At 37.0% G+C, this 17,359-nt stretch overlaps 1 protein-coding gene and 1 pseudogene across 1 annotated transcript; both read left to right on the top strand.

The window, feature by feature from the left end:
- Positions 1–558: 558 nt before the first annotated feature.
- Positions 559–1,398, top strand: LOC105745343 (olfactory receptor 51F1-like; annotated as a pseudogene).
- A 14,720-nt stretch (positions 1,399–16,118) lies between these two features.
- LOC101425446 (olfactory receptor 52N2-like) lies at positions 16,119–17,081 on the top strand. Its single transcript, XM_004484562.1, has one exon. It carries the CDS (start codon positions 16,119–16,121, stop codon positions 17,079–17,081), a length of 963 nt encoding a protein of 320 aa, XP_004484619.1.
- Positions 17,082–17,359: the final 278 nt, after the last annotated feature.

Genomic DNA, 17,359 nt, shown 5'->3' with positions numbered 1-17,359 from the left:
CCATTGCACTTCTATGTCAAGAGGGGGCTTAGATTCCACATGGATATTGGATGCAATCCTCCTGCTTTCAGTTGTAGGCACTCTAGGCTCCTTGGTGTGGTGGTTGACATTCTTCAACTCCATGTTAGCTGAGTGGGGTAAGTCCAATAAATCAGAGTGTAGGAGTTGAAGTCTGTTGAGGCTCAGGGCCTGGCTATCATATTGTCAGTCCAGAGATTCAAATCCCCTAGATATATCTTAAACCCCAGCACCAACTACAATTCCAGTAAAGTAGCATGAAAGTCTTGTGAAAAGAGATCCCATCTGAGTCCAGTTCCATCATCCAGAAACACCACTCCAAAGAAGGGCCAACTGACATGGCAGTGAACCCCATCTGCCATGACCATAGAACCCGTGGGTCTCTTTAGCCCTCAAAAGAACCAGTACCTGGGGTTGTATCTACTTTATCTGTCTCTGAGACTCTGCTCAGGTGTGCATAAGGGCAATCCTTCTGACAACCTCCAGACTCTTTTTTAGAGACTCATAGCCATATAAACTCATTTCTCCTTTCCACATGCCTGAATTTCTATTCCTTTCTTTTGTGTCTATGACATTGCCCTTTCAGGGAATAGCAAGGTCCTGTTTGTCAACATTTCTCAGCAGAGTATATATGAGTCCATATACTATTTCCCCTCTCATACTGTCAGTTTCTTGACTGTTTCTACAATGTCAATAATAGGCATCCCATGGTTTGATGCAAGTGAACTCAATTTAGATACCTGCATTATCCAGATGTTTTTTCTTCATGGATTCACCATCATGGATCCTGGGGTGATCAGGGCCATGGCCTTTGACTGATACTTGGCAATCTGTCCTCCCCTGAGGTACGTCACCATCCTCACTAATTCCAGAATCAATCAGATGGGTATCTTGATGATTATACATACTGTGGTATTAATAGTACCAATTCTTTTGCTCCATAAGTATCTGTCTTTCTGTAGAGCTAAGGCTCTTTCCTACTCCAACTGTTACCATCCAGATGTGATTAAATTAGCATGTTCAGATACTCGGCTCAACAGCATCTGTGGATTAATTGAGCTCATCCTGACCACGAGGATAGATATACCATGGATTGTCCTGTCTTACATTCTGATTATTCACTCTGTCCTCAATATCACCTCCCCTGAAGAGTGGCACGAGGTCCTTAACACCTGTATCTCCCACATTGGAGCAGTTGCTCTTTTCTACATTCCCGTGATGAGCCTGTCCTTGCTGCATCTCTATGGTCAGTCAGTCCCCAAAGTAGTCCACTCAATGATGGCTAATCTATACCCACTTCTGCTGCCTGTGCTCAATCCCATCATCTATAGTGTAAAATCTAAACAGATCGGCAAGTCTATACTCAATCTCTCCTTATAAAATAGATAGATGATTAAGCTTGAGTAAAACCTGAAAGTATCTTTCACTGTAGTAATGCAGTCCTCATTGGATTTTACCTTTCAGATATTTTTCTAAATTTTTTTCATTTATTCAACACATGTATAATAAGCACCTATTATATATTCAGTTATTAATAAAAGTGTTCTATATTACACCAAGGAGTTAAAAGTCCAGTAAGTAAGTGAAACAGGAAAATAATATAGTAAGGAAGTAGCAAAATAAATACTCATAGCAACTAACATGTAATGACCTCTTATTTTATGCTTGGGCTTATTCTAACTGTTTTTCAATCATATTCCATCTATTCTTCAAACAGCCCAATGATGTATACAAGTTTATTTTTTATATTTTACAGTTGAAGAAACTGAGACTTAGAAACATTTAAGCCACCAAACGCCAAACAGCTAACATGGGCAGGGTTGAGATGTGAATCCAGGTTTTCTCTATCTTAGATGCCATGTTCTTCATCAGTATATTACATCCTCTACCAACAGCACTTTAGGAGAGATGTTATAGGATCAGAACTAAGGTCAGGGTCTCATGAATCCATCGACCATGCCTCCAAAGAGTGTCAGCAGTCTTCTTCCTTTATCTTTAGGTATTTTTTGCATGGACAATTAATAATACAAAAGGGAGAACTAGTTAAGCCACAGGTCAGTATCCAGTGCCAAACAAAAACTTGAGGAATTTGAGACATCTGCTAATCCACTGTAGGACATGGGAACTGCACAAAAATGGAAATGATTACAAAGTATGGGCCAAAGATTAGGGCAAAGGTTTTTAACATCTTTCTGCACAATGGTCTCTATGAAATCTCATGAAAACCACAAGTCATTTCCTAGAAGCCAAAAGTGCATTCACAGTATTTTCCATAAAATTCAGAGGTTTTATGGACATCAGCAAGGACTGCCATGGCTCCATTAACCACTCAAAGAATCAAGGTAAAGAACCCATGATCATCAGCTCATGAATAGTTATGTAGGACTAGACCCAAGTAGACTGGTCCCATTATAAAATGGGTTACTCACTAGTGGCTACATATATTTAAGAGGCAGGCAGATGTTTGAAAACTCAGTTGCATGAAAGGGTAGAGAAAATTCAGAGGAAAATGGAGATAGAAACCCCTAGGGATTATTATCGATTTCAGTGCAGTTGGAACAGTTTTGATAGATTGGAGACATGATTTATGTCCCCCCATACCTGGGGATAGTGTTGTGCCTGGGTCAATTTTTTTTTTAAAGATTTATTATTTTTTTTATTTCTCTCTCCTTCCCCCATCCCCACCCCAGTTGTCTGTTCTCTGTGTCAATTTGCTGCATGTTCTTTTGTCCGCTTTTTGTTGTTGTCAGCGGCATGGGAATCTGTGTCTCTTTTTGTTGTGTTATCTTTTTGTGTCAGCTCTCCGTGTGTGTGGTGCCATTCTGGGCAGGCTGAACTTTGTTTTGCGCTGGGTGGCTCTCCTTACAGGGCTCACTCCTTGCACATAGGGGTCCTCTACATGGGCGACACCCCTGCGTGGGAGGGTACTCCTTACAGCATCAGCACTGCACGTGGGCCAGCTCCACACGGGTCAAGGAGGCCTGGGGTTTGAACTGTGGACCTCCCATGTGGTAGACAGATGCCTTATCCATTGGACCAAGTCCACTTCCCTGTCTGGGCCAATTCACACCAGCTTGCAAGAGCACAATGTGTGCACATCTGCCAACTATTTGTTCAATGATGTCATAGAGGTAGTTTGAAATAAGCCATAGTGGACATATTTACACCATGGGGATTGGCACAAACTGTAAATAAGTTTTTTGTTTTTCTTTCTTTTTTGTTAAGATTCTTTTTAACAACTATCACTGATTTGAGGATATACCTTATGTTTGGCCCTAAGGGAAACAATAGAAATTAAAAGATCAATAAAACATTTTTTCCTGCACTCCAGGAACTTAAGGTATAATGTGTGAAATGACAACATAGGCCAAAAATTATAACATAATGTTTTGAGTGCTCTTATAATTGATAGAACAGGAATAGAATTTTACTCCTTGTTTGGATTGCAATATGGATTTTCAAATACGGTGGAAGGTCAAGAGTATTGTGGAAACAACTCTGTGGAAGAATGAAAGAAATATGATGCCGCAATTTTATTTTTCATGGAAAAACACCCTTCTAGATTTTAAACCGTAAGTCCTACCTGAACATAAGCATGGAGATTATAAAAACACACACTCTTTTCATTTTGTTTGTTCTTTTTTTCTTCTGCTTCTCCAAGGTGAATTTAAATTACAATGTTTGCATAGTTGCTTAAAGAATATCTTTTGCTTGCACCTTACACAATGTTATTATTTAAAGGAATTGATTTATAGATTTGGTTTAAACATTTTGTTGTATTTCTTGAATGTTAAATGTGGGAGACTTTTCTCTGGTATTTCTGCATACCTGTTAGCTCTTGGAACTTCAAGAAGATAGAACACATAAGAAGATTAATGTTGCAGAACTTTTACTTTGAGATGCCCAAAGGGTTACAGCACTACACAGACCCTGCTGAAGGTTTTTCAGCTGAAACTGCTAAAGAAAAGACTCCAGATTTTGAGTGAGACCCACCTAGCTGGAAGTGAGTAAGAGGTGGAAAGGAAAGATGTTTTTGTTTATATTTGGGAACTTTGTTTATATATGGTGCAAGCAAGAACTTGGATATTTTATTTAGCTTGAGTTGGATTGTGTTGTCTATAAAAATGTCTAGAATATTATATATATATATCATTAAGGATACTTAATTTTAAGGAATAGGTAAGTGCTAAGCCTAGTTCATAGAACAAACCTCAGATAAATTTACTCTATTAATATTCTGGCAAGTAACCCTTTAATCTGATCAATTTATGGAAAAAATAAGTAAGAGCTATATTAATCATTGATCTTCACAGAATTAGAAACAAAAACATATATATGAATTTTTGTAGGAATTGTCACCTAACCACGGGGAGTGGCAAGTTTGAATTCCATTGGGCAGGCCAAACTTGGAAGCTCCATTGAAGGAGGGAAGATGAAATTGAATTCTCCAGGAGAAACTGACTCATTGACATAGAGGAAGGAATTCTTTCTGACTCATATATGCAGTTCTGGCTTTAAAATCTCCTACTGAGGGGATGAGGAGACTTCTGTCATTGCTGAGGGCAATATCCTTCATTGATTTTAGACATATTCAGGCTTAGATGCAATCAACTGAATATACATGGAAATATATCTATGAAATACACCCAAAATATCAATCAGTCCAGTGCTCACTTGACCAAGTAACTGGACACTATAACCTAGCCAAGACAACACATGAAATTAATGAACACAAGTTCCTTCACCCTTGAATAAAAATGTTTGCTTTTCTACTTCATTAACTTTCCAAATTTCCAGTTTAACTTCAAATTCAATCTAGTCTAAGATCCCATATTCCTTTTCTTTTAAAAAATTCTCCATTAGAATCATAATAATAATTCAAAACCTAGTTTAGATTCAACTAAACTAGTGGTTTTATGAACAACTCTAAACTCATCCCCACTATAATATGGATTTGATTGACCTCTTCTCTACAAACTTAAATCACATATTATCCCTGAAGAGTTTTTTCCACCCACCTAATAAATACACTCTTGAATTGAGTATATTTTCAATGTATGTATTTTCTTCTCTACTGATGCCTTTATTTGATGTTACATGCTAAGCAAACTTTTGAGAACAGTGTCAAAGGTTGTTTGGAAATATTGGAGAAATGAAAACAGCAAGAGTTCAAAGTTGAGATTCTAAGCCATAATGGATCAAGGTGAAATACCTGGATATAAATGTTGAAATTATTCAAAAACATGAAAAAGGAATAATTTATTCAGCTGTAACTCAATTAGGTATTAAACTAAAGACTACAGAGAAAAAAAGCCATTATTAAAAATAATCATCCAATTCTTGCACTTATTCACACTGCTCTGCTTCCTAGAAGGCTGACTTCATAGAGGGTATTGAGATCTCTGCAGACTTCGTGGGTACTAGAGCAGAAATGAGCCTATCTTACTTACTTACTTACCAAGAGCCTATCTTGGAAATAAGATAGTGAAGTTTAAATTGACTATAACTATTACTATGATTAATAAATTAATTTTAGTGGAAAATGTTTAAACAGCTATTCCCTTTTAGGCATTTCCTCAAAAGACAATTTTCCCACAAAGGTATGCATGTTATTGTTCATAGTAGATTTATTTATACGAGTAAAAGTTAGAAGCAACCCAAATGACCTTCAAAAGAGAAAAATGAATGAATTATTGATTCATGCACTATGGGTGAATCTCAAATGCAATATGCTGAGTCAAATAAGCCAGTCCCAAAAGAGTAATTCTGTTCAGGAGTGTAAATATTCTCTAGTCTTGTTTATAATTTGTTCATCAAGACAATTGCACTGATTACATACTTAAATGTCATGCAATGTCAAATTACTATAAAATGGTATGGCATTACTCTCATTTTCTATAGGTGCTTTTTGGCAGACTTGTAACTAACAGTTCATAGAAACCATAGTTATTAAACCACTTTGTATTTATAGGCATTCCATATGTTTTCTTTACATTGGGAATTTGTTTCATGGTTTAGAAAGAAAAGTCTAAAAATCATATGGTATTTAAATAAGAAAGAAATATACAGAAAGGAGAAATTGCAGACATAACTGAAGATGAGATGAAACAAATGTAGTATGTTATTTCTGGCTTGGAGACTTCATGGGTGGAGCTTCTATTAATTAAAATAGGAAGTAAAGGAGAAAATAAATTGTGAAGACCAGAGAAGGGAAAACCTTCAGATACTAATATATCACCCTTGAGAAAGTCTATAATATACATGCAGAATTTAATATATTTTTCTAGTGCATAGAAAATTGGTCAAGGATAAAATTAAACATGTTTACAGTAAGAAAAATAAAGTTGGTAACAAAGATCTTTATAGACCATGAGATTTCCAAGAAAAGAGAAGTCTATTTCAAAATATAGGGAAATAAAAAATAGGGAAATACTCAAGACTAATGATCAATTAGTTTCGTAAGTAACATAGGTAGTCAAGTTAGATGATTTTGTACAAAATCAGGTACCTATGAAGCAGTGATTTTATCCACTTAAGAGAGGGCAGGTCTACATTTCTTTCTTTAACTGAACTTTTTTTCTCTCACTGTTTTTTTTTTTAATGTGCCATTCAAAAAATATGAGTTCTCCATATGCACATCACCCCCCTCACCCCACTCTTCCCCATCAACAACCTCTTTCATCATCGAGGGACATTCATTGCATTTGGTGAATACATTTTGGAGCACTGCTGCACCACATGGATAGTGGTTTACACTGTAATTTACACTCTCCCCCAATCCACCCAGTGGGGGCCATGGCAGGGCATACAATGTCCAGCATCTGTCCCTGCAGTACCACCCAGGACAATTACAAGTCCCAAAAATGCCCCCACAGCATATCTCTTCTTCCCTCTCCCTACCCTCAGCAGCTACCGTGGCCATTTTCTTCACATCAATGCTACAATTTCTTCCATTACTAATCACAATAGTTCCATAGTAGAATATCAGTAAGTCCACTCTAACCCATACTCTATTCCTCCATCCTGTGGACCCTAGGATGGTTATGTTCATTCCATCTCTATATTGAAAGGGTGCTTAGATTCCACATGGATGTTGGATGCAATTCTCCTGCTTGCACTTGTAGGCACTCTTGGTTCCCTGGTGTGGTAGTTGACCTTCATCTCCCTGTTAGCTGGCCGGGGTAAGTCCAATAAACCAGAGGGTAGAAGTTGTATGTCTGCTGAGGCTCAGGGCCTGGCTGTCAAATGGACAGTCCAGAGATTGAGGTCTCCTGAGTATATAACAACCCCAGTGCCAACTACAGGTCCAATAAAAGTGACAGAAGAGGCATGTGTAGAAAGGTCACATCTGAGTCAAACTCCATCACAATCAGGATCACAAACTCCAAATAGGGCCAACTGACATGGCACTGAACTCCAAAGCCATCTGCCATGACCATAGAAACTGTGGGTTTCTGTAACCCTCAGGAGAATCAGTCCCTGGGATTGTATCTACTTTGGCTGTCTCTGGGACCCTTCTGAGACCCTTCTGAGACGTGCATATGCACAACCACTCCGATGACCTTCTGACTCATTTTGGAGACTCACAGCCATATAAACTCTTTTGTCTTTTCCATTTCCCCTTTTTATTCAAAGTCATAAGGCAGTTTTTAACACCTGATATTACATGTAGGCTGAGATATTCTGCTGATCTTTTTTGACCCTTATATTCAAGGTCTTTTTCTAGTTACATCAGCAGCTGGTACTTAGTAATCCCTCAGCACCACGGAGGCTCATCCACAGGAGTCATGTCCCATGCTGGAAGGATGGGGGAGGTAATGAATTTGCATGCTGAGTTTGGCTTAGAGAGTGGCCACATTTGAGCAACATGGAGGCTCTCAGTAGGTAACTCTTAGGCACCCTGCAGTTCTAGGCCTAGTTTGTATTTCAGGTGCACAGGCTCATAAGTATGGTCATCAGTATCAAGGACTCATTGTTGACCATCCTTCTTTATTGGTCTTTGCCTTTGCTCTTGGGGGATTATTGCTGTTCCCTTGGGGAATGTGTTAGAGCTCCTGTGGCTAAGAACTCAGCACTCCCACAGTTGTTGTTTTTAACTGAAACCACTCTGAAAATACCCAAACATTTTTATGTACCCTGTATAAAAGCCATGGAGAACTCCCTCCCAACCATGTGCCCCTATCAATAACAACCCACACCAGTGTTCCTCCTTTGCCATAGTTGAACCTCTCTGTAGTCCAAAACTTCTTCAAAAATGAAGCCTAGTATATTGCCAAGTCCATTAACAGTAAAATGGAAGATAGTGATGAGTTTAAAGGTTAGAGATAGAATACATACTAATTTAGAAAAATTAAATAAAGAAAAAATAAATGGAAGTATCAACAGATGAAGAAATGTAAAAAACTTTGTTTTTGACTTTTTGCCTTTCATCATTGCAATAGGTGTTGCCGTGTATGTACAGTGGCAAGGCAATTTCTTCCATTTCTTCCTCAAAGTCTACATCCTCTCTTTTTTTTTCTAATTAATAAGTTTGTCTTCACAAGAGTTTTAGATCACAGTAATTCACATATATAATATAGGGTACTCCCACATATCCAATATCAAACACTTTGTCCCTTCCCCAGCAATGATCTTTATTCATGTTCATATTATATTTGCTCCAGCTGATGTACAGATATTAAAACATAGCTTTCAAACATGGTTTCATTTCAGTTTACATCATGGTTTATATGTTAGACTATACAATTTTCTAAATTTTTAATTACCTTATGGCTTACAGTTTAGCCTATAAACTTTTATACATTTTTGGTGTAATTTAACATATCCTATATCCATCATTGCATGATCTTGTGGAACACTTCCATTTCCCCCACAGTTACCCTGTTTCCATCTATTGAATACCTCTCTCCCCCTCCCCTTAGGCCCCACAGTGACAATCAATCTTCACTACTTGAGGGACCATATTAACAGATACTTGCTACAATGTTGAGGGCTTGACATACTTGACTGCCCTAACCCATTGGAAGCCACTAATTCTCTCAAAAGATACAATTCTCTCTGTTTGAGAACATCAGTCCTCCCCAGGATGTGGGTATACCTTCACTCATTGTATGGGTCTTGATCAAATGATATAACCCACTATGACAAAACAAGCACTCACATACTCCCTAGAAGCCTGCCCTGTGTCAGATGCCCCCCTTTAAGCATCTTAAACACGTACCCTTCCTTATTATATTTTCTAAAGAGTTTTCTCAACATTATAGTTTCAACCACATACCTGACAATCTCCTATGTTCAAGTATTCCTCCAACACTCCCCCCAATTTCTTGGGTCATCTGACCCATCCTTCCATCCCCTCAAGCCCACAAACCCCACCCAAAGGTATCCCTATGCCCCCATTTTATCCCTTCCCTGTACAAATACCTACCTCCAGCTTATCATAAATTTCACCCTTGCAGGTGTCAGCTCACAACCTTCCTTTCCCCTAACCTCCTTTAAGCCTATTATCCAGTCTCTAGCTTTCTGAGACAGCTTGATTTAATTATTTCATATCAGGGAGGTCGTGTAGTATTGATCCTTCAATATATGGCTTGCTTCACTCAACATAAGGTCCTCAAGATTCATCCATGTTATCACATGTGTTTGTACTGTATTCCTTCTTATAGCTGAGTAGTATTCCATTGTATGTATATACCACATTTTATTTATCCATTCATCTGTTGATGGACATTTGGGTGGATTCCAACTTTTGGCAATAGTGAATAGTGCTGCTATGAACATTGGTGTGCATATATCAATTTGTGTCCTCATTTTCAGTTCTACTGAGTATATGCCCAGCAGTGGAATTGCTGGGTTATATGGAAAATCTATAGCTAGTTTTTTGAGAAACCGCCAAACTGTCCTCCAGAATGGCTGGCTCCTTCTGCATTCCCATCAGCAGTGGATGAGATCTCCTCTTCCCTCTCCCTCAGGCTGCTTCAGTGCTGGCTGAGTTTTTTGTTTTGTTTAGTATTCAAAAGGGGCTCAGCTGGCCAAACTCACTGAAGAGAAGCCACTCTGTGCTCTTCACCAGACCCCAGCCCCTCCCAAGGAGGAGTGTCTCCTTTTCCCACTCGGTTGACTGTAGTGGGTCTAGGTTTTACCCAGGCTATTCTACTTGAGGGTGGGGTATATGTGCTGTTCCCAGCCACAAGGACAAATAACACATGTTTTCCTTTGGCCTCTTTGTCTTTCCATCCCTCTCCCTCCTGGATAATGTGCCGCATTCTCCTGGTCTGCAAGTGTCCAAAGCAGCTCCCTCGGATAGTTTTTTGCCCTTCATTCATTGTTTTTGTAAGAGACATGAGCCCTGTCTGCCTACTCTGCCACCATCTTCCTAAAAGTTCTCTATTATATTTTTATCTGCATATGTTCTCCCTAAGCAATGCTTTATCTGTATCCCTCAAATTATGACATTTTGTGCTTTTATTATTATTTGGATCAAATATGCTAATTTTACGTGTGAGCTCTTTGACCAATGGTTATTTAGAAGTTTGAGATATATCTATTTTGAGAAGAGATATTTATTAGAGATGTAGTGGGTTTACAGAAAAATCATGCATAAAATACAGAATTCCCATATACCATCCTATTATTAATACCTTGCATTTGGGTGAAACATTTAATTACAAATTGATGATAGTGCATTTTATAATTGCAAAATTAACTATAATCCGTGGTTTAACCTAGGGTTAGCTGTGTTCCATGGGATTTTTTAAAAATTTATTTTGTTACCATATTTACAATCTACATTTTCACTTTTAATCACATTCAGATATATATTTCAATACAGCTAATTAAATTCACAATGTTGTGCTACCATCACCACCATCAATTACCAAAACATTTTCATCATGCCAAATAGGAACCCTATATATTTTTAGTCTTGACTTCCCATTTCCTATGCCCACTCCTTCCCCTGGTAACCTATATTCTAGATTTTGACTCTGAGTATGGGTATTCTAATTATTTCAGATCATTGAGATCACACAATGTTTGCCCTGTTAGTCTGACTTATTTCACTCAGCTTGATGTCTTCAAGGTTGTATAGATTGATTGCACTCCTTGTTACTGCTAAATAATATTCCTTTGCGTGTATATTTCAATTTTATTTATCCATTCACACTTTATATACACTTGGGTTGCTTCCATCTTTTGGCACTTGTGACTATCATGCTAAGAACAGTGGTGTGCAAATATCAGTTCAAGTCTCTGCTTTCAATAATTTTGGGTGTATACCTAGATGTCAGATTGCCAGGTCATATGGTAGTTCTGCACTTGGCTCTCTGAGGAGCCACCAAAGTATTTTCAACAGAGGCTTCACCATTTACATTTCTACCAGCAGTGAATGTTTATTCCTATTTCTCCACATCCTCTCCAAACTTGTTATTTTCTGTTTGTTTGTTTTTTTAATAGCAACCTTCTAGTAGATAGGACATGGTATTTCAGTTTGGTTTTGATTTGCATTTCCTTGATGGCTAATGATGTTGAGAGTCTTTTCACATGCTTTGTGGTCACTTGTATATCTTCCCTAGAGATGTCTATTAGAGTCTTTTGCCTAATTTTCAACAAGGTTGTTCGTCTTTTTGATGTTGAGTTGAAGGATTTCTACATATTTGGATATTAAATCCTTACCAGATATGCAGTTTCCAAATATTTTCTACCGCTGTGTCTAAGTTACCATTTTACTTTCATAATAAAGTCTTTTGAGACTCAAAAGTTTTAAAGTTTGATGAGGTTTCATTTATCTCTTTTTTGTTCTCGTTTCTTATACTTTGGGTATAAAGTCTAAGAATCCATTGCTTAACACAAGATCATGAAAATGTTTCTCTATATTTTCTTCTAGAAGTTTGATAGTTCTGACTCTTTTATTGAGGTCCTTATTCCCAATTGAGTGATTTTTGTGTAAGGTGTGAGGTAAGGATCCACCTGGTTTTTTTGTTTGTTTGTTTTGGTTTAGCAAATAGAGATCCATTTTGTCCAGCACCATTTGTGGAGAGACTATTCTTTCCCAATTGAGTGACCTGTACCCCCTTGTCCAAATCAGATTTTTAATTGTTGGATTTATTACCAATGCAGTACTTGAAATAAATTTGCAATCTCACTTTAATGCAAAAAAGTATCTTAATGAATTCTTAGAATAGAAAATTCTGAAATTGTTTACTCTTAATATTTTTGAGAAAATATAAAAACCGATACATATGGATAAACGTTCATAAAATTATGAAGCTGGAATTAAAGTCATCTGGGAAATCAGATGTAATTCCATGTTTACGATTCAATGAATTCCAACCCCTATGGTCATATATCCCATCAGAGAAGAGTTGCTAAAATTTGAAGTTTAGTATTGAGGGTTTTTTCCTCCTTTTCAAATATATTCTAGTTATAATTCTGCTTTCAGTAAAATCAAATTTATTTGCTTTCCCATGGGAACTCTGTCTATGCTACCCAAAACAAATTATATCATTTTCCATGGAAAATCCCCAGAGAAACCATTATTTAGGGTTCCTAACAAATGCAGTGCAGTTGTTTCTGATCAATATAATCTACGATCAAGGATTTGAAAATATCTGGTACCAGGGTGAGTTTGTGTGATTCTACAGAAAAAAATTATATAAGATGCATAAACAATTCTGCTATTAAGTAAGATGGACTCAAGTCAGAGGGTGGTTAAAGTGCAAAGGCTCTGAATTGTCTTATTTCTTAGACTCCAATATTTAAAGATATTTACAAATTGCCTTGAGGAAAGAGAAGGAGAAGTGAGGAAAAAATTAAACATTGCTTTAGCAATGAGGCTGTTGCAACAACGAGGACCAAAGAAATAGTTTCAGGCAAGCAAATTTGTGCATAATAATAGAACGTCTTTTCTATTCTTCATAGATGGAGGAGACATCCTTAGGAAGAGAAAAGACCTCTACGACTGAAAATGAATTAGTAAAGTGTTGGAAGGAATACCAGTGATAATGTAGCCAGAATCGTTTCCATGTATGTTTCCCAGTTCTAAATATCTCTAAGTTCATTTTAAAAACCTTTAAGAATGCAGAATCTTGAAATCATGTTTGTCTTCCTCTTGATACACTCTTAATTTATAATATATATACTAATTTGTTAAGATTCTTACAAACATTAGGACCACCAAGAAGGAAACTTTGAAAGGTATTTATTCATTTAATTATTAATTCATTTATTACATACTTTTTCTGGAGGCAGTCACTATTTTAAGATAAATGAACGAAATAGGCAAAAATCCCACTGCATATAGAATATAACATAGATTTTATATTCTAGTAAAGGATATCAGACTATAATAATGCCATGGAGAAAAGAAAAGTTAGAGATGGAGATGGGTAATGTCAAGTTTTGCAGGGGAGGGGCAGTTCTAAATCAGGAGGTGAGGGAAAGCCTCACTTTGGGATAGATCCTCAATAGAGATCTGAAACTGTTGAAGGTACTCACCAGGGTAAAAGCTGGGGAAGAACACAGGCATTGGAAATCACAAGTACAACGGCCCTGAGTTGAGCACATGCTGATTGAATTTGAAAAACCTCCAATAGTTTTGGATGGATTGAGAGACTCAGGGTTGTAGGATACTCAGTCAGAGATTTAAAAGGGCACTAAATGAGCAGGGATTTTAAGCAATGGTAAGGGCGCTGGCTTTTTGCTTTGTATGAGATGGAAAGACATTGGAAGTTTTTAGGGATGGTAAGCCATACTTTTACTTAATCTATTTTATCAAGCAAAATAATAATAATTGTCATGGCACCATATATTTTGCATATTATGCTCCAGGTTAAGCTGAAATGTCCATGTTTTAATTTAATTAATAATAAATTATCTTATGGTTGAACAAACTGAAATTTTGAGGTATTAAATTCACAGAACTAGTATTTGGTAGAGCCAAGATTTGAACATGAATCTGCTTGATTCCAGTCTGTGTTTTTTACTCCATATGCCAAACAAAAAGAATGTTGCTCAGAGTTTCTGTTTCTAGAATTATAGTGTGATTGTTTTACTCTTTAATGCATTGTCACATCAGCAGAGATTTTAATACGTTTCTTCTATTGAAAAACTCTGGAAAGCAGGGGGATATTTTCTTAAGAGATTTTTATAGGTGAAACTGGACATGACTTGTGTTCCTATGCCCCTGCTATATTTTCCCTTTTTCCTCACTCTGGTTTCCCCTATGCATTCCAGTCAAAGAGAATAGTAGCTCAGAAGTAGTGCCATGTTTTAGAACACCAGAGAGGTTGACTTGCTCAAAACTGCACAAAAGTCTGTGCCCTCAGAGCTTCATAAGCTTATCCCATTTGGTTAATGCTACATCATAAATAATACTATGTGGTGAAAGAAACAAAGGAAAGAAAGAAGGAAGGGAGGGATGGAGGGAGGAGAAAAAAAAGGAATATGCCATTTTAGATACCATAAAAAATAAGCTCAATGTTGGATATGGCATATGTGCAATGTTATTTTTGAGGTAACATAAATTGCAATTGGTTCATGTTTCTAGGAAGAAATAAAATAATTACTTAGCATCGGATGTTCTATAAAACAACGAAGAAAAATTCATAGAGAGGAGAAAGGAGATTATATCAATAAAACTTTTGTATATAATTATAAAACAGGAAAAGATTAGAAGTGATGACTTTTAAACCAATTTCTGATGGGAAAAAAGAAAAATCAGTCAAATTGGAATATTGACCAAGATTTTCAAGCTTTTCTTGGCTCTCAGACCCAGTGTTGGCACTTTTCATAACTTCTTGTGCTTCATCTAGAACTATTTGCTTTTTTTGTTTTTGTTCATTGAGCTTGTTTTTATAACTTCATTTGAAAAATATTCCACTGGTTAAAACAAATGGTTTAAAAAATTTGATAAGGAAAACCTGAGGCTAAATCTCACCCCAAAAAAGACAAAATAGAATTAATCAAATTAGAACTTCAGAAGAGCTTGTTATATGCCGGAGATAAAAATATAACAGAAGTTGATTTGTGGAATTTGTGGAAATGCAATAAAATATACAATACTGAAGGAAAATGAGTAATAAGTTGATAATCTAAAATAAGCAATAAAGAAGTGAGGGATTTATAAATTATAAGCTGATGAAGAATTTTTTCAAAAAAAAAAAAATTCAACCCTGCAGTCATACTTTTCATCAGTTAAGATTTCAGGTTAGAGCCATGTCCCAAAGCAGAAAAAAGGTGGAAAACTAACTGCTGTCACAATTCAAACTAATAAATTAATAAATACTTCATCTTAAGAATATAATTTTTCATAAATACTTAGGAATAAAAGAAAATATATGATCATTTATAGATTTAATGTTTATCTACATAGGAATTTGTAGAGACTCACTAGAAACCAAGAGAATTAATTTGAACATAAAAATGTCATGGATTTAGTTTAAATACTACAAAGTTGTTCATGTTTCCCAGCAATAAACAATTAAAGAAACAATGTAAAATGCAGGTGACCATGTTTTGTAAGTAGTAGCAGCATATAACAGTCTGGACAGACAGATTTCTGTACTTGATAGTTCTGTCTTAGAAAATCCAGACATGTCAGGGATAGGCCTATAGCTAGGTCAGCCTGAGTACCATAATATAATTTGCTAAAAATTTAGGTACTCACATAACTTAATTGAGTATAGCTCATAGATATATATGACAGGGCTTTTGGAGGAAGGGCAATTATTTATGAGGGAAGAGAATTACTGTTCTTAAATGGGATCCAAAGTTCAGAAACTGCATAAGGGAGCAAAAGTAAGCATTTGTAACTGGTCAGGGCATATAAGCAGGTGCATGTAGACAGAGTTTACAATAAAAGAGCAAGCCCGACCAGTGCTTTACCACTATGTTTTCATTCTGTTGATTCAGTATCAGGCTTAGGAATACTTAGAATGAAAGAACATAGTCTGGGTTCACAATGATTATTTTTTAATGGTTATTTTATATTGTGCAAAATGCTTGCTTATATTTTGTGTCTGGCTGAAAATAACCTTGCTGCTCTCATCTTGTATAGTACACTTTTATGAGTCAGAAAGCAAGATGCCCTCTGGTTGACAAACATGCATGGGGCCAATAGCTCCAGTCTGACACCAAGATTCTTCATCCTCAATGGGATTCCTGGCCTGGAAGCTGCACATGTCTGGATCTCCCTGCCGTTCTTCTTCATGTACATCACTGCTGTGGTAGGAAACTGTGGGCTTATCTACCTCATCAGCCATGAGGAAGCACTACATCGGCCCATGTATTACTTCCTAGTCCTACTGTCCTTAACAGATCTTATTGGGTGCACTACATTTGTCCCAAATATGTTGTGCATCTTTTGGTTCAGTCTCAAGGAGATCGACTTTAATGCATGCCTTGTGCAGATGTTTTTCATTCACATGCTGACAGCCATGGAGTCTGGCGTGCTCATGCTCATGGCTCTAGATCGCTATGTGGCCATTTGTTTCCCTTTACGCTATTCCACCATCCTCACCAACACCGTAATTACCAAAGTTGGACTTGCCACCCTCATGCGAAGTGTGTTACTCATGATGCCATTCACTTTTCTGGTAAAGCGTCTTCCCTACTGCAGGGGCAACCTCATCCATCATACTTACTGTGACCATATGTCTGTGGCCAAATTGTCCTGTGGCAATGTCAAGATTAATGCTATCTATGGTCTTGTAGCTGCCATGTTTGTTGGAGGATTTGATATATTTTGTATCTCCATGTCTTACACTATGATTATCCGTGCTGTAGTAAATCTCTCCTCTGCAGATGCTCGCCACAAAGCCTTCAGCACCTGTACCTCGCATATATGTGCTATTGTCATCACCTATGTCCCAGCCTTCTTCAACTTTTTCACTCACCGCTTTGGGGGTCGCACCATACCTCACCACATCCACATCTTTATTGCCAACATCTACCTGCTGCTGCCTCCCACCTTGAATCCAATTGTCTATGGAGTGAAGACCAAGCAGATCCGTGAAGGAGTGATCAAATTGTTTTTTAGAGAGAAAGATATTTTGAATAAGAGATAAATGTATGATACAGAATTCCATATATAACATAAAGATAAAAATACATAGAAGAAGACAGCAAATGAAAAATTCAACAAGCGTGTGGTCGTTTCAGGAGAAAATGCCTTTCTATAAAAGGCAAATTCGATATTAGAAAAGCAAATAGAAAGGAAGCAAGAATACTTTTCAAACATAATTTAAATTTCACTTAGACCTTGCAAAGTGGACAAGCAGATTGAATTAGTTATTCAAGTAAGACTCTACTGCACTTTGAACTAGGCATCATGGGGAAGTACAGG

Source organism: Dasypus novemcinctus, chromosome 10, assembly GCF_030445035.2.
Source record: "Dasypus novemcinctus isolate mDasNov1 chromosome 10, mDasNov1.1.hap2, whole genome shotgun sequence".
NCBI classification, from domain to species: Eukaryota; Metazoa; Chordata; class Mammalia; order Cingulata; family Dasypodidae; genus Dasypus; species Dasypus novemcinctus.
This window is presented reverse-complemented; position numbering and strand designations above follow the sequence as displayed.